At 41.4% G+C, this 25,460-nt stretch overlaps 1 protein-coding gene across 4 annotated transcripts in view; it reads right to left on the bottom strand.

The window, feature by feature from the left end:
* SORCS2 (sortilin related VPS10 domain containing receptor 2) overlaps positions 1-20,867 on the bottom strand; it is a 519,673-nt gene extending 498,806 nt beyond the window's left edge. For all 4 annotated transcript variants that reach the window (XM_054290103.1, XM_054290102.1, XM_054290105.1 and 1 more), the window contains exon 1: positions 20,759-20,867. In XM_054290103.1, the coding sequence (XP_054146078.1) occupies positions 20,759-20,788 (30 nt within the window). In that variant the 5' untranslated portion in view covers positions 20,789-20,867. The remainder of the gene's footprint in view (positions 1-20,758) is intronic.
* Between the last annotated feature and the right edge of the window lie 4,593 nt (positions 20,868-25,460).

The following is a 25,460-nucleotide window of genomic DNA, read 5'->3' as shown; positions in this document are numbered from 1 at the left end:
ATTAAAGCTTGATGAAAACAGACAGGAAATAAACTTTTCTCCATATGGAGTGGATAAGGAGAGAAGTAAACTGAAGCAAAGCAGATTTAAATCAGACATTAAAGAAAATAGTTTAACTCAGCAGTCCAGGTTCTTGTTATCACAATAAATTCTCTCCAATTCAGTTCTCCACAAACAACTACAGTGAAACCAGCTGGGAGTGTTTGTGTAAGTCTGGAAACACTCTGTAGCTGCTAAAGGCAGCCCTGCTACCCAGACAAACAGGTAGCAAACTGTACATCAAGGAATCTGCTTCACAACACACTGATTCAGCAGTGAAGCCACTCTCCCAACATTCCAGTTTCCAAACTGCTTTGGCCACATTTTCTCTGCCCCTTGTCTGTCTCAGATCTATCTCAGGTGTGTCAGCACAGTGGCTGCAGAGCTGCACCAAGCACCAGAACGCTTAAAAATAATCTTGGGCTTGGAGGGTTTGCTTTAAGAGGGCTAGAACCAGGGAAAATGCAAACTCAACAGACTGCAAAGCATTTAAACCCACCAATAGACAGGTGAACCTCAGCTACTCACATAAATTAATGGGACTTGCATGCCATGCTTGACACTCAGGAACTGCTTCCATCCAAGATCTAGAGTGCAAGCTCTCATCACACAGAACTGCACTGGGATTACACACCCACCACAAACTCACATATTCTCTGATGACTTTGCACCACCATGCTCACAGGGCTGTTTCATGCCCTATACAACTCTCCTGAGAACAAATAACTGGCTCTTCAGTAATGAAAGTGGAATGCTACAATGACATATTCTAACATTAAAATACCAGCATGACTTTCTCCTAGACACTCCCAAGGAAATGGCTGAACTTACACTATTTTGCAGTAAATTTCAAAGCAAGTATCTTTTGAAACTAAACATATTATGACCATTAACAATGCAAATGAAATCCTCATTAAATAAATACATCTATCATAGAATATAAATTGAAATCCCTTTCAAAAATAAAAGCTGTCAAGACAATTATTTAAGTTTATGAAGGCTTTAGCTATAGACAGAAGGTTGGCTAGCATTATCTAAATATTTAACCTCGTTGCTAGAGTACAATGGTCACTGTTGTACAACACATAGACCCCTGAGGCCTTCCAGAATAGAGTTACAGTGATTACAAATCAGGTAGGTTAAATTTGTTGTCTAAGTAGCTCAGCAGTTGACCCTGAAAGTAACTAAATATGAAGGCCCAGTTAATATTAAAGACACACAGATTATGTTACTAATACAGCTCTAGGAAGTGGAACAGGAACAAAAAGCATTGCCCCAAATTGCAACGATAGATTGAAAGATTCAGGAATCAAAACAAGGTCCAACTATGATGAGTTATAAGCTCACCCCCCTAGACCACAGATATCCCTCATTGTAACTTGAAGACCTCATGTGGCAATTATTTTAGCTCAAATAAAACTTCTGCAGCACTTCACTGATTTGTAATTCTTCTTCAGGAGAAGAAGTCATATTCTTTCACCAACAGTTTAAATTCTAATTATTTCTTTGCTGAACCCTGCAGTGAAACTCATCTCTAGAAGGGGCCATGTGAAAGCACTTCCAATATTTCTGCTGCCCAAAGAGCAATACTCTTCCTTCGCTTCAGTGATTTTCTACCCAACAGGTACAACAGTGAAGTAATGAGCATTATAAAACTTAATACAGTGCCATATATATTTTATGACTCTGTAGATCCAGATCAGAGAACATCCAGATTGTTTTTACAGAACTAATGCCAGACACATTTCAAATTATTATGTATGCAATGATTCTAATAAATTTATAACTCTTACCAAACTAAAATTTAAAAAAAACATGTAGCTAAGAAAAATAATTTTTAAAATACCAAACATTCCTTAAGGAAGTTAAAATTTCCCAAGAATTTTAAAATTATGAGAGAAATTAATATATATCAAAATGAAATGTGGCTTAATAAGAAGGATTTTTCACTAATGCAAGTATAAGACATTAAAAATATATGAAAATGAAAAACCTTTCACAATGCTCTACTGTTTGTACAGTACAGCATTTAAAAAGCAATACCAGGGAGGATGTAAAGCCACATAAAAGCTCTGGATAAGGGACTGTAAAATGAGATTCCCTCATATCAGACTAACATCAGAAAAATAACTTCCCTGTGTAGATTGCCACTATTTCCCTTCTGTTTACCTAGGGTAACATGATAAATTTCCAAAATATCCAACAATTTAATGATCTTTGATGTTGCCCTTATGACCAAAAGGCGGAACAAGATTTCCATATTTGACATTTAGACATGGAAAGATTCAAGTTACCTGCTCAAGTCTGAACAGAAAGCCTCTGGCAGCCCTGCAAACCAAAATTGGTCCTGAAGCCCAAGAGATTCAAAAACAACTGGACCTTCCTTGTTTGCCATTTCTGCAGGAAAACATCAAGGTGCAACCAAGCAGTGCTCTGTAGAGAAACCACAACTCACCTCAAGTCTGGTTTTGAGAGAAACTACAGAGACAGAAGCTTAAACTGTTGCCAATCTGAGCAAAAATCTCCTTTAGGACTTTACCGAGGAGAAAGATTGGCTATGCATCAGCTCTGGACCAAATAGTTTGAAAAAAGAGCCCAATGTGCAAATATCTTGATTAGAAAGATGTTTAAAGTTTGCTCAACATTGTTAATATCCATCAAACACTATGGGTTTTTTCTTCATTCAATTTCTCCGCCTCAACAGGAAGTTACAGCCAGGTGTAATCTCAGAGAAATAGCTCAGTATTGGCCAAGTACAGCAAGAAAGTTCATAGGAGCACAGTTCTCTTGATAGTAGTGTCACAGTTAAAGGCAACATGAGTGGACAGGCTTCCCCAGCTCCTGGGGAGGAGTTTTCCAAGGATTGCCCCATCTAGCCTCATTTAGAGAATATACTATGTTTTACTTACACTAATCTGTGTTTTCAAAGAACAGCAGCTCAAACTTTAAATCTGCAAACTATATAGGCAGAGTGTTTAAGATAAAATATGTTTCTATGTGAAAAGAAAATTGAGAATATACACACTTGGAAAGCACAAATTTCAACAGATCTTTCATACCTAGTGTGTGCTGGTTTTGGCTGGGGTCACTTTCTTCACAGTGCCTGGTATGTGGCTGGGTGTTGGACTTGTGCTGAACACAGGGTTGATAACACAGAGATGTTTTTGTTATTGCTGAGCAGAGCTTACACAGAGCCAAACCCTTTTCTGCTTTTTCACTCTCCACTCTGGCAGGGGAGTTGGAGGTCAGTGGGAGGCTGGGAGGAGACACAGCCAGGACAGGTGACCCAAAGTGACAAATGGGATATTCCAGACCATGTGACATCATGCTCAGTATATAAAGTGAGGTGAAGAAGGAGGAAGGGGTGGGATATTTGGAGTGGTGGCATTTGTCTTCACAAGTCACTGTTACCATGATAGGTCCGGCTGTCCTGGCAGTGGCTGAACACCTGCCTGCACATGGGAATTAGGGTATTAATTTTTTGTTTTTCTTTGTTTGTGTGTGTGGCTCTTGCTTTCCCTATCAAACTGTCTTTATCTTCAACCCACCAGTTTTCTAGCTTTTACCCTTCCACTGGTGGGTGAGTGAGTCAGGGCTGCATGGGGGCTGGTTGCCAGCTGAGGTGAAACCGTGACAGTCCTTTTTGTTGCCAACTAAGGCTGTTGTGGTTTAGGAATGGTATTCTCCACTTTAGTACTCCTCTAAAACCACGTGCCCCTCTCCCCCCTCCAACTGGAGGCACTCATTGAGGTAAGAACAATTTGCTGGAAATAGCGATGAGAAAAAAAAAATTAAAATTAACAATAACAGCAACAATATTAATAACAAAAAGTATAAGAAAATAATTTACTCACATATAAAAACTCCCAATAATAGACAATATCAGATGGATCCCTCCACCATGTTTCTTAAACAGAAGGAATTCTCCCCAGAATGGATTCCCTTTTCCCCCACCCCAGCAATGACGAGAGGTGGTATAGAATAATCTCTGTGTCCTAGCCATGCCCCTTCCTGGATACTGCAAAACAAAAGCTGTCCTGGCTGGAACCAGGACACACAGGAAGGTAGTTTCATACAAGACCTGAAGTCCAGTTTAGAATGAGCACAAACTCTTCAGGAAGAGGGGCCAGCATGCAGCCTGCTAGTGCTGTTACATGCTGCTTTTCTGACCCACGTTTGACAGAATCAGCCTTGCATGCTGCCACCACCCTGAAGAATGACTAGGCTTGTCTAAGACCACATTTCATAACTAAATCCAGAAACACCTCACCTAAAGAGCAAATGTATGATTCAATTATTTTTTGCTTGGACAAACACATTTTCCACCTAGTCTATACCTACAGAACAGGAAATCTGCTATTTCCACAGAAAAAGCTGCAGCCTTCCACTCTCACCAGAATATCTCCTTCATATTTAACAAAACCAATCAGCATTCTCAAAGGCCCTGATTTCAGTGCATGTTGTATGTCTTAATTTTATTTAAAATGTCTTCTGGAAACTACTGAGCATCCTCTCCTCCAGTTTCTCCCAGTATGTGTCAGGCATACACAGGAGGGGCCCAGGAATATACTGCAATATCAAATATTAGGTGTGGTTGGGTTTAGTTGTGTTAACACAGCACAGCCATCCCAGCTGAATTTGCCTTGAAGATAAAGTACAAGCAGCACTGCTTAGTATGCTTCACAGTTGCCTCTAACAAGGTTTGAATGAAGGACAGAACAAATACAAACAAAATTATCTTACTTCCTATTGCACTTAAATTTTGACAGACTGGAAACTGTCCAAATTCTCCTACTATTTTGTGGTTAAAATAGGAAAATCCAGTCTGCTACAAATGGAGAACAGTCCAATTAAACATATTTATTACTGAAAAACTGTCATCTCTGGAGCTGCCTCAAAGCATGATGTATCAACAAATTTGCCTGCTAAGGAAGCATCACGTATATAATGACCAAAGTTTGTGACATTATCAAAGACCCTTCAAGAATGAAAAATGATACAAATTGCTGCAAGCTTTGCTTTCTAAACTTCTGATTGTTCCTGAATATGACACAAATAGAATCAATCTAAACTTACTCATTTTTCCAAGAGAGAAAGAGATCTGTTAGGATCTCTTAAAGAGCCTGTCCTTGGGGACAATTTGTCACACAAAATTATGACATTTGCACCACGACATGCTGACATTATACTATCCCATTGTCACTATTTTGACAAACATGGCCCTACAACAACCTTTTGTTAACCTCTCTGATACCATGGACAAATATTTGACCATGTAGTGCAAATAGAATCAATGACACCTTTGGGACCAAAGCAGAGCAAGTCTGTTCCCTTGTGTAAGCCAACGTCGGCCTGTTTGCTCCCAATTCTATGGTACCAGGAGTGCCACAAGTGCCACATGCTCTGATCCTGCAACACCTCTGAACAAGGACAGCCTGACATACAAGGAGTTAGTTCATTGCAATAGTCAAGCCAAATGAAGCAGTAACAGAACTCTATAGTCAACATCTTTAAGTGGTAATAGGGAAGGATGAACCCAAATTAGCCTTCTAATTATTTTCTCCTTAACTTGACTATTTAAGCAATTACCTAAGTTACACACTATAATGCCCTGAAAATTTTTAGTACTGAACAGACTTGGTTTGCTGCACCACTGTTCCTTCAACAAAAAAAAAAAAGCAAAGGAAGAAAACCTTTTTTTCCTCCCCATGTAGATATAATAATGATGCCTACTTTTGTGTCATTCCTCAGAATTATGAGCATGTGATTCAGAAGCCACAAAAAATTACAAATTGGTGCTGCTTTTGTTGTCAGGATGAGCCTCCTGCTGTTAGCAAAGAGCGATGAGAGCCACCTAATGCTTTGGGGGCTTAAATAGCTGATAACTAACAGGGTGACCACTGGGGTGGCAGCATCAGCCCAAGGATCTGCCCCAAAACACTCTGGAGCTGCTGTGGCCCTGCAGAGCCTTGGGGCTCAGTGACACCAGAGGGAGAAGCCCTGCTCTGGCAGCTCAGTGAGTGCAGCAGAGCTCAGGACAATGGAACTCCACTACAGGGAGCCTTCTGCTGCAGGGAAGTGATGAGGACTCAGGTCTCGTTTCTCTCTGCTGAACTGATTGCCTGAGCAAGGAGATTGATGCAGAAATCAATTCACTGATGCCAGCTGGTTTCCCTCTACCTGCACTGGTAGTAAGTTGATTGGGATATTAGTTTCCTTCAGCTGATGTGTCTTCCATATGTAACATGCTGACCCTGGTGATGCTGAACACACAGCAGCTAGAAAATTTAAATTAACCAATCCATAGAAAGGAAGGTAGGGAGGTAAGAGAGAGTAAGACAAAGAAAGGTAAAAAACAACAACCCTCAGCTCATGCAAAGAGACTTGTTTGTTCTGGATAAATGCAATAATATAGAATTTTAGAGTAAATAAAATGAAGAGGAAGAACAGTGTGGAATTCAACAATTAAAATATAATTTTATATATTGGGTTATTACTTATATATTTTATATATATATATATATATATAATAACCCAATATATATATTATTTATATATTGGGTTATTACTTGTTTCTGTTTACTTTTGCCCATTTTGTAGGCTCTTGTACCTCTTTCTTCCCATTACTGTTAGCATTCCATTACCTGTAAGACAAATTAAAGCCAAGGATCCTTCCATAATGGATGAAACTTAAGCCAATGAAATGGTGATGCTTCATTCATAGCTGAGAAATACAATCACAGCCCAGGTTTCCAGAGAGTCTATAGACAGAATGTTTTTACTGACAACCTTCAAAACAATTTTTAAAATTGAAAGAGAGCACTAGTAATCTCTATTTAAAAATGACGAGCTATTTGTAAATAATAATGAGCAAAATTTTCAAAATTCACCTTCAGCACTTCTTAAAATCTAAGAAACTTTACCATGCCTGTTTAATAAACCTTTTAAGCAACTTAAGAGAAAAGGATTGATTTCCATTTCAAAAGAATCACCAATTTTTACTGAACAAAAACCTAGCTTAACTGTGCCATGCAAACTTGGAAAAAACAAGCAGAATTTCTTGTATGTATCAAAACAACTTTATTATACAGCACACCAGAAGATCAGCTGTTTTAAAGTCAAATGCTGAGACATCAAAGGCATATTTTCATACATGGAAGGGGTGAGACACTTGAATATTCTCAGGTAAGCTTCTATAAATTAAAAATGAGACTCACTTGTTGATAACAACATACAAAGTATTGGTTATTTACCAAAGGAATAATGGCTTGAATTTAAAATTAATCCTGGCTTAGATGAAGTTGTCCATTTAATGAACATTTATTCAACTTCAAATAACCAAGGAAAACATTTGGGATACTTTGTGCTTTTTGTATATGACAGCACCATCATCCACACATCTAAAAGGATGCTTTAATAAATTCCAAAGAAACAAAAAGACATCTAAAACTGCTTTTGCCATGCATCTTTCTTTCCAGAAACAGCATTCACTCAAGATAAATAACACTCTTTAAAGTACTCAAATTGGTGAGAACCTTACAATAGAAAAAAACCATATCATTTGTACATTGTGTTGATAGATCTACTTGTTACTTCATATAATTTTTCTGACTTTAAATACTATTTAAATCAATAAGAATCAATAAATTGTTTTAAAATTCTAAAATGTAGAGACAAATCCACAAAATCTAAATTACTCAGAGAATATACCCCAAAATTTTAATTCATTTAGCTTTATGGAAAGGATAATAGAAATCCAGTACTAGCAAGTACATGAGCTCATCCTCCCTCTCATTTCATGTTTACAAACAAGGTGCTTCTTGCACCTGAGAAGCTTTTACAGTTACCCCTGAGCCACAAAGTGCTGTCTGGTGAAGGATCACAAAATTTTCATCTGAGTCTGATGCTCTTCCCTAAATATCCAGATCCAGCCTAGTACAGACATTCTCATGTTCTTCCTAGAAGTCACTCCCATAAGACAGTATCAATTTCATGTTAGATAAAAGCACTCTAAATCTGTTCATCTTCTTTCAGTCCATGAACCTCAGTGACTACACAGCAAGTGCACTTGCATCAGAGAAATAAGCTATGCCAGAAACCAAGACCTTACATGTTTCTGCTTCTGACTCCCGTGTTTCGAGGGCTCTGATAAAGTGACAGCTTGGATATATGAGATTCAAAGTTGCCTCCTGTGACAGCTTCAAACTCATTTACTGTCTCTGCTTTCCTCAGATTGTGTTTGTTTCCAAAACAAGCTTCATTCATTTAAATTCCTGCAGTAAGTAACAGCTTGTAAATATTTAATTTCATTTAAAGGAAAAAGAATTCATTGCCTATCAGCTGCAAAAAATAATAATGAGGCATACTTGGCAAAGTCCCACCTCAGAATGACATCATCCAAGTATGAGAATGACATGCACTAATATTTGAACTTAACCCAGACAATAAAATCCACAGCAATTGACATTTCAGAAGCTGTGTTTTGCTCACAATACCTCTTTTATATATTACATCTAACACTGAATAGATTATGATTATTTTTCTATTACACTTGGATGATCAACCAAGTCATTTCAAATTCTTATTAGATGGCATGTGCAGATCACAGAGCTGGAAATGGAATTTTGAGTATTTCATTTCTAATTATGATTATTTAAACTCACCTGGAAGCTTGACACAGAAGCAGTGTACTTCATAGTATGTCCCCAATCCAAAACTAACCCTAGGTAAGTTTAAGGGATCTCTTCCCAGCTTTCAATTTGGGGCATTAGGTGAAATATAACACTCCTGGGCCAGTTTCAAGTAAGATGATGTATTTTGGGGACAGTTGTTTTTTCTTAACATCTACAATTGCTATGCTCTAGAGCCACAGGTCCTGCCATGAACACAAGATTTCCTTAAGCAATGCCATGGAGTGTGTCCAATTCTACACACAACATGTGACCAAGTGTGAACATCTATTTTCATGGGAATGACAACTCCCAAACTGATGACATGTCAGCGTCATAACTAACCATGGCTTTCAAGATCTTTATTTTTCAGATGGAATGGGGAAGATGATGCTATTCAAGCCCTCAAGGGTGAGAAAGGTGATTTAATACTGAGAAGGAAATGAAGGGAGACTAACAAAGGAGACACACAAAGGAAGGAGGAAGGAGGAATGAGACATACAAAAAAAAGCAGATGAGGAAGTAACAGAAACAATGGACAGCTGCAGAACTTGCCTGAAGGGGAGCAAAGTTGCTGACTCACTGATAGTGACTGTGACAATCAGGTTCACTTAATAAATATAAGTCTCAAAATAAAAGCTTGCCTGTTTTGTGCAAACCATCCACATACAACAGACTGTGGATCAAAGACTATGAACTCCTTATATTATTCCCTGGCACAGAGTCTATGCCTAAATGTGAATTTCAGTGCTCTCATCTCAATGGGCTCAACTTCTGAGCTACTGACCCCTGTGAAACATCACACCGGGCTGAGCTCTGCTCCCTCAGGGAAGCCTTGATGCACTTCACAAAGTACAGCAATGCAATAACCAGACTTGCTGGCAGTTTCTGCAAACAAGATAAAAATTACATCCTTCTGTAGCTTTACATTCCCATCTTCAGGAACAGTGTCTGCACAGTTAGAAACATTAGAGCCAAGATGTAATCCCTCCCAATAGATGGACATGGATTCAAACAGGAAGTGGAGGAACTTCTTTTCATGCAGCTCCAGTGTTCATAAAGCATCTCTTGCCTCAGAAACACACACAAAAGCACCCTGAACATTCCTGTGTGCTTGCAGACTGATCAAACTAAACCAAGTCCACCCACTGATTAAGAAACTTGTCTTTTATTCAATTCTTATGTTGTAGCAGTTCATGTCAGTTTAAGAAGTGCCTTTCTGCAGTTAACTAAACCACAAAAAAAACCAATTTATATTGATAATTTACCAGCTAACAACCCAGTTCTTACATGGATTACATATGGTTGTCTGATATCAGTCATCTCCCTATCAAGGATTTTTAAATCAAGGAATGGAACAGAGGGCACAAGGTGCTTATATAATAAATTTTAAAAAGTCTTACTTAGGGTTTTCCAGGAGCAATGAGATTATTAAAAGGCTCAAAGCCTTCTAAACGAAGCCCACTTTATAAAAAACCATCTGGTTTAAAGCAGTTGGAAGAGGAGGAAGAAAGGAAGGAAGGAAAAGAAGATCTTGTTAGTAGCCCTCAGTGCCCTGCCCAGTAGCCCTTGAGAGAGGCTGCAGGAAGATGAACATATGTATTTCATTAGGAACTGAAAATGTGTGCACTGAGCTACAAGTTTTAAGCAAAGGGGCCTGATTCAGCCTACATGCAGGGAATGTGTTCCTTCTGCATCTTACTTCACAGAAGCTGACAGGAACCAACAACTTAATCAGTGAATCAGAAGGTGGGTTTCACAGAGCTACAAAATGCTGTTCAGCTGACATGCAACACATTTTTTTGCTTCTCTTCTTTAAAGTGGTTTTAGACAGTGTTAAATAATAGTATCTGTGACCTGAGAGAAATTTAGTACATTGATAGTGGGGTGCTTGCTCAAAAAACATGGACACTTTTGCTCTATCCACACATCATCTTCTCTCTTGCATGTGGTCAGCAGCACCTTGGTGGATGTCACATACAAGAGAGGAAAGAAGAAACTCTGGATTCTTTCATATTTGTTTTTCCTATCAGGCTGGGAAAGTATAAAAAGAAGAGGATCAGATCTCAGCTGACTCCACCAGGATTGGCCTCCCTCATTCAGGGAGAAAGAAAGGCCCAGAACCACTAATAGTAACAGCTTCCCAATTTTCTACCCCAAGCACCAATACAGTTCAGGGCAACCAGAGAGGTCACAGTCAGTCCTCTGTAATCTGTCACTGGTGCTCAGGACACAGCTTTCAGCATAAATGTTTTGCATAGTCTCTGTTCAGCTTGTACTTCTCAGGGCAAAGAACAAGTTTCAGGACTGCTGTCAAGGCAGATGAGACCTTTCCACATACCAGCCATTTTGTGGTTGGGCAACAGGCAGGGAAACACAGGAAACCACTGATTAAAAGCAAAACTAATTAGCAAAATAAGAAACGGCCTTTTACATCAAAAGCTGCAACTTTGATGAAGTCCTACTGCCTATGAGGAGGCATCTGTGCTTGGGAGAAGAAAGCTTTTTCTATGCTCTAACCTCATAAAATACAATACTGAAGATTCCAAAACCTCATGCACAGTAATTCAATGAGTGCAGGTTACAAGAGTGAAGTGAGAGAGGCCAGAAGGAATGAAGTTCACTTAGCACATGTGCAGAATAGTGTAAGGCAGCCACATTAGTGTGAACTCTCACTGCTCTCAAAAGGGCCCCACAAAGTGCTCAGAAAGAGGGAGCAGAGAGGGATCCCTCCCAAAACCAGCTGGGAACTTACAGATAGAAATTTACTGATTCCAACCTGCCATGGAGTAGGATACAGGGGTTTGTTTCTTTAGTTAAGAATCATCAAGATTAGAGCCTGTAAGTACTAACACACACATGCATAGCAGATCCTGATAATCTGATTTTGACTTCCTTTTCCACTGGGAAAACCACTGCAGGTTGAGGTGAGGTGGGCACAAGAGCATCAGTCTTTCTATGACATCCATCTGCTCCAGCAGTCCAATGTGCTCTAGCATCACCAGCCAGACCTGTGGGAATCTCCAGGCATTTGGGGCCACAAATCTCCCCAGAATTCACCTCATGAGGTCTGTACCAGGCTGACTGTTAGAGCACTGCCTATGTGCATTACATCCATTTGGACCCCATTGGGGGTGTGGTAATTGAAGTAAAGATCTCTGCACCAAGAAAAAAGTCCCCTAATCCACCTGTTCCTGGCCCATGCTGCTTTGGTTTGGTTTATTTCTGGTTTTATATCTCATCCATGGAGCCCTTCAAAAGCCATGCATAAATAGAGCTGCCCATACACAAGGGGCTCACGAGTTCCCTCAGGATTACACTCTTATCTCTACCTGTGTTAACAGTGGTGCTTCCTTAGGCTGAACACCCAAAACAATTGCTGGGAGCATAAAACAAGAGCTGAGAGAAGCGTATTCTGCTCTCCATAAATGGCAAGACTTAATGAGTGCTGCTGCAGATTTAGATGTGTCAGACTTCACAAACAGTTCCAATCCTCTGAAAAGACCAAGTTACAAGGTATCTTTCTGCTAGCAAACACAGGAAAAATACCTTATTGTACCCCTCGAGGATTTTATGGCAACCTGCTACCACTGATACAATTGTGTTTTCAATGCAGAAACAACAATTTCTTCAGACTCAGTCACATTTACCACTGTGAAACAGTGCTGAAAGCTCAAAGAGTGATTCCAAAATCCTCCTCTCAGCCTCCAGCTCCATTCCCTTGGGCACCTGTCTTCAAGTGACAATTGTTGGTGGAGGGAAGCATGGGAATGCATTAATCATAAACAGGCTCTTCTTCACCACCTGAGAAAAGCAACATTTCTCCACTATAGCTCAGTTAGGGCAGCCAAGCTGCACATTGGTAAAATTTACAGGTGGAACAGCTCGATTCTCAATCATCATCATCATTATTTATTGGTATTACACAGCACCTAAATGTTACCAACTCAGAACCCCAGTACACATCTTGCTCATACGCATGCAGGGGGAATATTGCTCTTTCCCTGGGCACTTGCAGTCCAGGGACCAGACCACAGACAGTTACTGTGATTTAAAAAAAAGTGTTTTCACAGAGTGTAGCTTGCCATCTGCTAAAACTTAACACACTGGCCAGTAAACACGGGTGTACTGCTCCACAGGAGTGAGGACACTCACAGGGATTGGTGCTCCCAAATATGATGCTGCAACACTCATGCAGCTCTACCGTGCCACCAGTGACAAAGAAACAAAGTTCATAAACTGAATGGGGGAAAAAAAACATTAAATACATCTACTTTATCTACTAGAACAAATTTTTAATAATGTTACTGCATAGAAACCACAAAAAACCAGCTTTTTTTGCCGATGCACAAATTAAGTTTCTATGACTTCCCTTAAAAAAAGAAAAAAACAACTATTTGCTGTTCTGTGATTTTCCCTTTAGGAGAACAGATAATCATAATGATGATTAGAAGGATGCCAGAAATTAACAATAATCTCTGTGTGCAAGTACATTTCTAAAAATGTGCCCATCAGATACACAATAGTTACTATTATATCTAGGTACTGTCCTATCCAGATGGTGCAATTAAAGAGCTAGAAAAAGTGAACTACAAAAGAAAACTTAAAAGGTAAAAAAAATGTTATTCAGAGAAATAATTTTTTTACATTTACAAGAGCAGGAAAAGTACAAACACTGAGAAAGAAACATAGTTGTTTGATTAAGCTGCTAAACAAAGGCAGAAAAATAATATTAAATACAGTTTAGGTTTCACTGATACTGTTTTTAGTCGCATAATCTTAAGACTGTTGAATGATCTTGAAGTGCCAGAGTCTAGGCATTTAAATTAAACTGGACTACACAATAAAAGGAGCCCTGATCAAAACAAACATCAGAACAAGCAGACAAGTTTGCATGACTTGTGAGAGTCTTTTAATTTCTAATTCCTGGGCTGTACTGTCAAAGGAACAAAGAAATCACAGATGTGATAGTCCTGCCTCTTTTAGGTGATAACCATTACTTTAATATCAAAGTGCAAAGCTAATTTTTAGACAAAAGCCATCCTAAGAGATGGAGAAGTACTATTATTCTCACCTTGCAGGTAGGAATATGCAAAATCATCTATGAAAGGCAAGAGATATTTCAGAGGATACTGGTGAGTTACCTGGCAAAAGTTCTTTGGCACTACTATCCGGCTTCAATTTAATCCTACAGCTGTTGGAACCTCATGCTCTGTCTCTGGCCAAGCCTTAAATTTCCCCCAGGCATCAACTGCACCTCAATTCTTGCTTGGAGCTCACAGAAGTGGTGACAGGGCTGTGCAGAGCATCACCAGCTCTGCCAGGCTGCAAGGCAGCAGCACCTCAGCATCTCTGCTCTTCCCACAACAGCCTCACCCAGGGCTGGTGACCCCCAGCAGGATTCATCAGCACTTCTCTACTCATCACACTAGAGTCAGCAAGTCCAGCAGATGTACCCAGCTTTCTCAAGCATGTCTGTTAACATTGTCAGGGGTCAAACAGAGACCCTCCCCATCTCCTTCCTACTGCAGAAGTCCAAGCTTAGACTTAATGGCTGGATCATAGAATCACAGAATGGTTTTGTCTGGAAGGGACCATAAAGTTCATCTAGTTCCAATTCCCGGGCCATTGGCACAAAACCTTCCCCTAGATCCCAAAGCCCCATCCAGCCAGGCCTTGGACAGCTCCAGGGATGGGGCACCCACAGCTTCTCCAGACAACTTTTTCCAGAGTCTCACCACCCTTGCAGCGCAGAATTTTACCCTTCCTAAAGAAATAAAGCACAGCAAAGGATCCCACACATTATTTCTTTAAAAATGGTTTTGTCATTGGTGATTTGTTAGAGTTTTAAATTATTATTACTGGGACAGGGGGTTGGGGATGGGAATGTTTGGTAAGGAATGTGAGACTTTGAGAATAAAAATTCTGAAGATGTTGCAGGTTATCAAGTTTCATTCTGAGCTACAGCAACAAGTCATATACTGCAAAATAGTTTCAACCTATACTTTCTGCTTTTGCATAAATGAGGTTGAATTTTCAGAACAACAGAAGGATCCACTTGATTGTACTACCCATTCTCTCTCCTTTATGTCAACAACCTTTGGTCTTAACTGACACAAATATAAAATATTATATTTGGACAGGCAAAGGACTTGGCATAAAAGCTTCTGTAATCTGGGCAGTTTCATGTTTTAAATTCATAAGGTGGTCCATACCTTACAAAGCTTCCCATTTTAGCAGAACAATTACTGTTTTTATGAAAACATAATAATTTCCCCTTTCCATTCTTTAAAAAAGGATCTTCTACTCTATTGAATTTTAATAAAGTCAAAAGGGATGTCCTCAGTTCTTTCTCCAAAGATGTATATCAGTAGATTTCTAAGACCATCAGCTTGGGAAGAATGCATTATGTTCCCACAGGGATATGTGAGCTGCTATCCCCAGCCTGAACACATCCCTTATGATTGCTTTGTTTATCATGCACGTGTAATACATCAGCAGTATCACAGGGAGGATTTCAATCTGGTCTCTCTCTAGAGTGTACATTGCCAAATTTCCCTCTAGATTTAAACTGAGCCTGTCCCAGTGTCAGCACAGTAATTTTGTTATCATAGTTTGTTCCTAAGCAAGCCAGGTAATGCCAGCCAAACCAGCAAACCAGGTAAAACCAGGTACGGCTGCAGGTTCATGGAGGAGGACTTTGAAGCATGTTTGTATAACACATTTACTAATTAGTTTATATCAATTTTAAGTGTCTACTTAGGGGATGAGAAGAGGTGCTATCTCCCTTTCCTTTAGCAGCTGGAATTTGCTGAGATGAGGATAGAGCTCAGCAAGTAGCAATATGACTTACAGCCAGATGTAATGCTGGTAGAGAGGGAAAACAGAGGCTGGTAGAAGCAAATAGATGAAGTAAGCCAGAAACTTTATACCAATAAAAAAGAAAAAGGAAAAAGAAATTTTAAACTCCTTACTTCAATCAGATTAAAATCATTCTGTTTTCCATGTGGGATTCTGCTGTTCCATTCAAATATGATTATTGGGTTTGGTTTCTGTTTGTTTTTATAATCACACTATCATCTCAAGGAATTTTAAGAAAAACCTTCCCAATGGGAAATCTACTTTTCACTTTGCAACATATCTGCCATTTATCAAAGGTCTGAGCTGTCAGGATTTTTGACCTCATGCTCCCTTTAGTTTCATAAAATGTAGCCTGACTACTCTGCAGAACCACCACCCAAACCTTACCAGAAATAGACTTTAGCCCATGTTTGCACACATAACTACATTTACCATTACAGATACTGCTACAGTAATGTTGAACTCAATGCTTTTTATAATTTTCCTCACAACTGCTTGCAACTGAACAAAACAAAAAAACAATTAAATAAAACATCTGCCAGAAGAATACATGTAGTCATCACCAGCCTCTACAAATCATAATGGTGAAACTGTATCAAAAAGAGAAAGTTTCTAAATTAAACAAAGTTTCTGTATATCAAATGTAAACAAGTCTGTATCAGCTAAAGTTTTTGTGTGTAGCAATATCTGTAGACATGCAATAAATCTTTCTTTGTGGTAAGTCACTGCTTTTTGGGACTCAAAAAAATTTATGTGCATATTTATATTTATTTTCCATAACAAACATGTTTATGGGGGATCATGACATCAAGTTACTGAACAAATGAGCGCCTGCATGGACTTAATATTTTGACAACAAACAAAAAAATTAAATACCAGCACCATGAAACTGCAGACTTGGAAGAAGCTGGCCAAAGTCCTGCTCACACTACTTTAGCAGTCTGCACACAGCATGAAGAGCAGCCCCTGAATCAAAATCAATTGTGAATACAAGTCTCATTCTCCACCTATTTCTGCTTTGGCTTTGATTTTTTTTTTTTTTTAAATTGGCTAGTATGAATGCAGAACGGGAATTCTTCAGGAGGGTCAAAAAGAATATAGTTTTGCAAACAAAGTTGCTTATCTAGCACCAAAAAAAAGCTCCTGGGGTGACTAAGGTCTCTTCAAAGGAAAAGTAGGATTTTTAAAAGTTGTCATGAATTGACTATTTTTCCCCCAAATCAGAAAGGCTTGCATATTTTTAGTCAATCTGGGCACATGCATATTTAGCTTAACACACCAAGGGCTATTCCTTTAGCATGCCACCTGTGTATATCCCAATTCTCAGTGTTGTTTATCATTACACGGATGGCAATTCCTTGCCCTTCCCACAGTACATGGTGTGTTGCACCACCCACCTGCCATGTCTTCAGTTTATGATATTTTAAGACTGGCAGGAAAATTAGTTCCACTTGCATGAGCCTTTGTTTGAAAGTAAGACCACACAACAGCTTTCTGTGGGCAGAGGGGACAGAGAGCAGAAATACTAATTGCAGGAATTCACTAACCAGATACATTCTTGCTGTGACAAGTACAGGCTTTGCAAGACCTACATCACCAGTGATGGGTTTGACTACACATCCCACTGCAAAGAAAGGTTGGGGACATGCTTCTTGTTCATAGGATTTGTAAATAATTATTAGACTACAAAATAAAGTAACGAGGACACAAAGCTGGAAGCAATTTGCCTATCTCACAATACGACATCCTCTGCTTTGCCATCAAAGCCACCATTTCTCTAACTCACCAAACTAACAGCATTACAAGAGGATAATAAATAAATAAGTAAACATCAGACTTCTACAGTACAGAGAAGAGGGAAGAGAGAGGATCAATTTAATTTATAGCCTCCCTAGTTTCTCTCAAGACATCTCATGCAAGCAGAAATCTCACAGCCCTACTACTGCAGCACAGGATGATTTACACAATGGAAATTATTTTTTTAAAACTCCATCTGCACATCAACCTAACCTCTGCCCCTCTCACATTCATGTATTTGCCCTTGATCCACACATGAGTACTCCACGGCAGCACTTTCAATGAGCTGTTCATGCAGGTGAACATCCCTGAGGGATGCAGCTGCCCCCTCTGCTTTTATAGCTATTTATCTCTTCATCATGGAGCTCAAAGGAATAATCCTATTGCATATTTCTTCTTCATTTATTTTACTAGGTGAGGTGTTTAAGAGGATATGTGATCATCTGGAGCTCATCACTGTCAAATTTTCAGCCACAGCTGTAAAGGGTAAAGAAACTAGTTTAGCTCCTTGGTTTACAAAGTGCTGAGTACCTCCAATGAGGTGCCAAACGTGTGCGGTGACACTTTCAGATTGCTGAGTGCCTCCTGAGGTTCGCAGGGCCTGATCCAAAACCCCACTGCAGGAATGACAGCCCTTCCCTTGGCTGCAGTGTGCCTGGGACAGAACAGAGCTTTGAGACTCAAGCCTGTACTTCCAAGACAAGGAAAAACTTGCCACAGATTTAAGAACACAGAATAAGGTGGCAGGTTTGAGAAGCACTGGATCACACAGTTCCTACCTGCAAACAACCCAGAGTAATATAAATAAATTCATACATATCTACTTAAAGAAAGAGACATTCAAGACTACTTTAAATATGTTTGGGATCAGGTGCTTATTTTCAATTGTTTGAATATAACATACAGACATGCAGCAAAATTCTCTCCAATCCTCTGGAGGCCATCCCATTTCCTTTGAGCTTAATATATTTCTTCCATTCTTAAAAAAAAAATAATAATAAAGAAAAAATATTCTATGAACTGTATTTACAAATCATTTTTCTCTGGAAGCCTTTGTTAAAATCAGCCCTTCTTCTGGAAGCATGCAATAAAACAAAGCTAACTAACAAGAAAAGATATTAAAAAAATGCTGACAGTCATATTGTAGAACATCCAGTGCAAAGACTGGCTGCTTTCATTTGGGTTAAGGCAGCAAAATCTTTCATTAACAGGTCACTTGTTCAAATACTGTCTTTCTTGACAGTAATCAGCTGATGGCAGGCACAGTAAGCATCATACTTAGTAAGGAACTTTGCAAAAGTATTTTTTATTGAATGTATAAATAATGTACAGAAGGTCTGCAGGCATTCATGATGAGTGTGTCCTTCTGCAAAATTGAATTAGTAGATAGTAACTAAGCAAACAAAAAAAGAGCTAAGTTGCAGCAAAGACTGTAACCACTTTCATTTCTTCTGACAGTTGCCATTTATCTTTGCTTTTGAAGAGACTATGTGGTAGTATTCTAGTAAGGGAGCTGTAGCATACTGTGAAAAAATAATAACATTTTAGCAATACAAGCCCTCACTGCAGCATCTGTTATTAAATCTTTGCAGAGAGGCGAGGCGAGACCGCTAGTCATAACTGTGGATTAGCAAGGTTCTACTATATTCATTTTAGAGTGCAGAATGCTTTGCATGAAAGCTGTTACTTGCCTTCTATGTCAAAAAGTGAACTTATGCCAACTTTTTAATACTGAATTCTTCAAGGAAGCTGTCCTAACAGCCTGCAAGCACTGTCCACAAAAAACAGCAGCCGTTTAATAGCAGAGAAATGGAGGAAGGACAGAATCAGAATAGCTGATGCTGCTGATTTGCAACACTTTCTTTTCACAGAAAATGACCATCATCTTACACTTCCTTCCTGAGGAAATCAAAAACTGCCTTTGAAAGTGTCAAGCTTTATGATGCTGACTTCAACTCTGACACCCGATTATACAAGAGCATTAACATAAGCACTCAGCATGCTCAGGGAATCACTGCATCCTCATCAGTGGAGCCTTAGCAGCTCACATCCTGGCTGACTCCCTAGCAAAACAGACAAAAACCCGGGACTTCAGGTCCTAGAGAAAGGATGATAATTCACATACTTATGGGAAGCATAACACACACACTCTGAACTGAGCCAAGTTTAAGTAAACTTTATACTAAATTCACAAAGTTCAAGCAGAGTCGGAGCTTAGCTGAATGTAGTTAAAACACTCAAGAGTTTTCCAGAAACACTAAAATCCTCCAGAAGAAAGCTCATCTTAAGCTTTCATAACGATATTTTCCTGACTATGAAGTTACACAGACAGTGCAAGGTACTGTGTAATATTTACCCATGACGCCCACTGTTATGATATAATGTTTCAGTGAAGAATAAATTAGAAGCAGCAAATCCCTGAAACCACCCGTGCAAATACACAACCATTAATGGATTAATAATAAAGAAGTGAAGACTAGCTGAAACTGAAAATTAGTTTAAAAAATATTAGTGGCATCCACTGTAAGAGTTACTGTCTAAAACAGATAGTAAAGGCAAGACACATTGCTTTAACTGTGAAAAGTTGTGAACACTGATGCTCTAATGCAGTATCACTGGTCCCAGAGCAAGGTTTTTATGCACCGATGTGGCTGTAAAAGCCCCCTCGGAGAGCTGCTGCTATTCCGGACCTTTGCGGGACTTCCCTACGCACCTGCGGCGCCGTCCCGCTCTCTCACTCCTGCTGCTCACACCACCTCAAGCCCAGAGCTACGTTTTATTTCATCTCCCGTTTGTTTCGGGTTTTTCTTTCCCCGGCGCTTGAGGAGGCAGAGCGCGGCGCGGGGGAGATTACATGGGGATGACTGAATCGCGGTGAATCGATTAAGCCTCGACAATTTAATCTGGGACTTCATGCGGGGCTGGAGGAGATAATCCCGCACCGCTGTTCGTCCGTGCCTCTCCTTTACCCGGACACAGACCCGGGGGCACGCCGGCCGCACACGGACACCGCCTGGTCGGTCCGGAGCTAAGCCGCCTTCCTCCTCTTCCTCGTCCTCCTCCTGCTCCTCCTCGCAGCGCGGCGCACACCGCGCACCCGGCGCCTCTGCAAGATGCGCGCTCGCAAACTTTCCAAACTTTCTGGGGAAGTGGCGAGGGGTACGCGGGGTCGGCCCGACCACGGCGGCGCTTCGCCTCCCGGCGGCACCTCACCGTCCGCAGCACCCCGAGCGCTGCCCGCGGGGACTCCCCCGCCCCGGGCCGGCCAGCGGGAGGCGGGAGCAGCGCGCTCCGGCCGCACCGAGCGCAGGTTGCTCCCCGCAAGTTGGAAGAGCGAAGCAACGACAAGGGCAGGGACCCCAAAGCCCGCCCGCGCTGCCCCTCGTACTCACGCTGCTGTTCTCGCCCGTCCAGTGCACCATCGCCTGGTTGTGAGACGCGTCCCCTTTCAGCACGAAGGAGGTGCTGATGAGGGAGACCTGCTCCCGGCCGCCCGCCAAGGATGCTCTCCTGGAGCGGCTGCTCTCCACCGCCGCCCCGCCGCTCCACCGCGGCTCCGGCGGGCTGCGCGCCCCGCGGGTCAGGGCTACGGGGCGCGGGCGGCCGCAGGGCTCCGCGCAGCGCGGCGCGGCGGCGGCGCCCAGCAGCGGCGGCAGCAGCAGCAGCAGCAGCGGCGGCGGCAGCCGGGCAGCCCCGCGCGGAGCGGCAGCGGCGGACACGCGTGGCCCGCCGTGCGCCATGGTGGCTCTCCGGCGTGGTAGTGACAGGCGGGGAGGTGGCGGGGAGGGAGGGAGACACCGCGGCGGAGGGCGGGGGCGGGGGAGGGCTGTAACCGGAGCGGGGCTCAGCGGCAGCGCCGTGCGCGGGGCTGCGCGCCCAGCCGGGGCGGCGCCGCCATCTGCTGGTCCGCGCCGAAACGCCGGGCGGGCTCCGGCAATCGCGGACACGGACACGAACACTCGCGCCCCGCGGGAGCCGCGGCGGGCACGGCTCTCCCCCGCCGCTTGTGAACTTTCACCGAAAGCTCCGGGCAGAGCCTTTCCCAGAGCGCCCCAGCAACATTCGCGCAGACGCTCGGCGCGGCTGCGCTGCAGCCCGAGGGGCGCGGGGGGCGAGCACACAGCGCTGCCTCTTGAGGATGGACGGCCTTGGCTTGGCCCTCCGTCCCAGCAGGCTGCAGTGAACGGTCAGAAGAGGTCTGTATCAGAAGCTGAGAGCTGAGGAGCAAATGAAGCCCGTGCAAAAATACGATTTCTGTCATTAAGACAAGCGCTTCCATGGGGAAAAGGATCTGTCCATTGTTCTGCCCCTCAGCTCATCGGTGGCACCAGGCTCGTCACCTGCACTGTCCAGAGCCAACTGCTAACCCGGTGTTGCCCACTGTGGCGACTTGTGCCTTGTAATTTGGGATTGATCCAAGAAAGGCTCTCCTGGCATGGGCACAGCCAGGAGGGACCATGACTGGACCTGTGCAGAGTGGCATCACTAAACTGACAGATGAAGTGATGGAAGAAGATTCAGCCACCACAGTTTGGGGGCTCCTGCTGCTTCACTGCAGTGTGCTGTGTACCTGTGAATAAATTGGGACTTTGCCTCACATGCTGTGAAGAGGGCACAAGTTAGAAACCCAAAATAACTGAGGTTGGCAGGGACCTCTGGAAAAGTCCTGGTGCAACCTGCTGCTCAGTTGAGGGCCAGCTCTGAAGCTCAATCAACTTCATGGTAAGATAAGGATACGCAGGCCTAAATGTAAGAAAACAAGTTTGAAAGACCATTGACAAAAGTAATGACTCCAGGTATAGGCACCCAACAAAGGAGATCTGGACTGGTTAAACCCAAGGTGAGTAAAGTTAATAAACCAGCTTTAGCTGTAATCTGCCTTTACCCTAATGGCCTAGAAAATTAGGATTACAAAGGCTTTTCTAGGAAGATTAATAGAAAAAATAGTATCCACTGGTTTAACTGTACCATTTACAGGGCTGTGATGACTACCACAGTGACCTAAAGTGACCTGGTTATACCAAATTCATGTAAAAACTACTTCCAGCAAGCTATATGACTATGTATTAGCTGCACACCTTCAGTGCTAGGAGACCTATGCTAACCTGCCCTGTTATTAGTGTAATAGCTCGAGCCAGAACGCAGTTTCAAATTCAGGCTGACTCTCCATTTCAAAAGCAATGCAGAATAAAAGTTAAAATAGTATTTTTTTAAAATCACATGTCCTTTTTCTGCAACCCCCAATAAAATCCTATTTCAGAGTTCTAAGCACAGCCCCACAATCTCAAAACAACCGCTGTGCAGCCTTCCCCCTTGTTCCTCCAGCACAGTGTCTGAACCAAAAGAAGATATTGCTCCTTATCTAGGACTCTCCAGATGCCAGTTATGGATATTCTGTTCCAAACACCCTGTCAACAGGAGCCCAGGCAGTGACAGAAACTCAGGTAGGCAGCACCACAGACCCAGGTCACCAGTAGCTGCCTCTGGGACTCCTGAAGTGCCGTGGATTAAATTCATTTATGAAGTACATTTTGTGTAAAGAGAAAGTTAATTTTTGGTCTCAGATCTTGATTCTGGAGACAATATCAAAAGCTCAGATGGCCTAGGAGAAGCTACAGGCAGCTAAGGAAGGTAAAACAGGAGTATGAGACAAGACTGACTTTGCATCCATTTAGTTTTCTCACAGTATCTCATCCCTCTGAAACACTACCCTTGTAAAGCAAAAACCACCTGGGTTTAAGTGAGCAGAAAGTAAATTTTCCAGACAAAACCCTCCTGACTCCTGTGCACTGGTCTCAAGGACAGCTGTGGTCCAACACTTGTTTCAATCACTGCTGCTTGGGCCTGTTCTTTAGGGACACAGAAGTTGGGCAGTGATTCAACAGTTCACAGAAGACACACCAGCAGAAAGTGATTCCTGTTGGAATAACAGCTCCACTCTGAGTGAGTCACCTTCCATCTTTTGCACCTCTGCACAAAGAGGAACAAGAGAAAAATGCAATGCAGAATTATTAAGGAAACATTGACCAACCACAACTGTATCAACCAACATGAAGGGGTCATTTCCCCATCGTTAGGAATACAATAATTTTGATTCTTACACCATGCCCTGTCTCCTGTGTAACTGTGGATATTACCCACAGTTTGTAGAATAACCTGAAAGTATTCAGAAGAGATGGAAGGGCCCAGGTCCCTACATGTTAAAACTAGCATGCAAAACCTAATACTTCATCTGAATAAATGTGGCTGGACTTTGTCATGCTCATCCATTTTGCATTCACCACTGTGTTTGACAGGCTAGGCTCCCAAGAGCAGCAGCAAAGAGATGGTAACATCCACATTCCTAAAAGTCAAGCTCTCTGTATCTGTCAGCTACTGACAGTTCCCATAATGAGACTTAAAAAGGAAAAGAAAACCAAGCAGTTGTTGCAGAACTAATGAAGCCTGGTTTCCTCCAGCCTTGCACCTTATGGTCAGCTGCAAGGTCTGCTCGAGTCTTTCCCCACTGTGACAATATCTTTTCCATGATTTTCACAGGAACCTAGCAAACGCACTAATAAAGTTCTCCTTGTCTGCCCAATCACAAAACTTGCCATTTATTTTTGTATTGCCCCCAATTTGCCAATTTAGTTGAAATTGTCTTAAGGCTTCAGAAGTCTCTGGCCAAGGTGGATGGACAAATCCACAGTCCAATGAATCACTCACTGACAAAGACTAATCAAGCCTTTTATTCTGAGGCAAGTTAATTAAATATTTTACCTAGAGAATGCTAAAGCTGTGAGAAATGGATGTAATTCTTATGTATGAATTGTGAGACTTGAATACATGGGGATGAATCACTCAGCCTACAACTATACTTGCCACTAATGGAATCCCTTAGTATTAGGCTTTTAAGAGGTCAAGGATTTAATGGAATCAAAAGTAACTTCTCCATTTTCCTTCCTTTAGAGACTATCATAACCAAGACAGATGTGTGGGCAACACAATGAAATCTTCGCACCATCTCTTGTCTCTGGTATTTAGTGAAGGACATTTGCCTGGCTTCTTCAATGGCTGTTTATATCAACCAGATTAATACATACTTACTGAATACTGCAATCTAATAAATACTTCATATTTAATATATCAGTAAATCACAAAAATAAAATGTATCTCTAGACAAAGGATGCTGTAGAACCAATACCTATATGGCATTATTTCACTGTGGTGCACGCTTAATGACAGTGGAGTTTCAAAATACAAGTATGGAGCAGATTGGATGAAAATGCTAAGATTTCCAAAACTGGAAAAAGAAACTTCATTATATAACTCCCATTAATGCATTCAAAGTCCTGTAGCTAAGTCACCTAAGAGATAAAACTATTTCTTTATTTTGTCCAAAGTCAGGTGACTGCATCACAGGTCAGAGCCCAATTGTCTTAGGTAGGTACTGTACAAAAAGAGAAACAAAGGTTGATCCAGCTTCCATCCACAATGTTTGGTTATGCAAAGGACAATCAAAACAACACACTTCTAGTCCAAAGCATGACCAGAATATTTAATTACTTCTTATTCTGTTGTGACTATTCTAGGTGAAATGCAAACACAAGAGAAGTGCTGCTGATTTTTATGGGCTTGTTAGCATCAAGGTTGATAATAAAGGAAGGAAGGTAGCTGACAGACTGGCAAATATCATGTTGTCTAGAGAGCCCAAGCAAGCTAAGCAATGTAAGAGACCAACTCTGATAAGTGAGGAACTCTCCCAGTTTCAAATCTTGTTTAACTGGAACTTCTTAAGAGGTGCCAAAAGGATGGTTTAGATTTAGTTTAAGAATTCCTAAAACAAAGAGGCTTCCCTAAATGTCTGTAATCTTTTATGTCTCTTATGAACTCTGGCTTAGCAAATACACAGGGGCAGACAAAAAGATAAATTACTGAGGATCACAAACCTCTAAGCTCCTCTCATCCCAAAATAGAAATGGCTCAAAAATCCAAGGCAAGTCTTCTCCTGTTAGCAGCAGAATTATTAGAGTTATACTAATAACATTTACTTACATTTTTACTGACTGTCAGATTAGATTAAAAGGCTTCAATTAACCCACTTTAGTTTTACCA

Source organism: Melozone crissalis, unplaced genomic scaffold, assembly GCF_028551555.1.
Source record: "Melozone crissalis strain CALT ecotype California unplaced genomic scaffold, PUWL_Pcris_2 ptg000006l_1, whole genome shotgun sequence".
Classification (NCBI taxonomy): Eukaryota; Metazoa; Chordata; class Aves; order Passeriformes; family Passerellidae; genus Melozone; species Melozone crissalis.
This window is presented reverse-complemented; position numbering and strand designations above follow the sequence as displayed.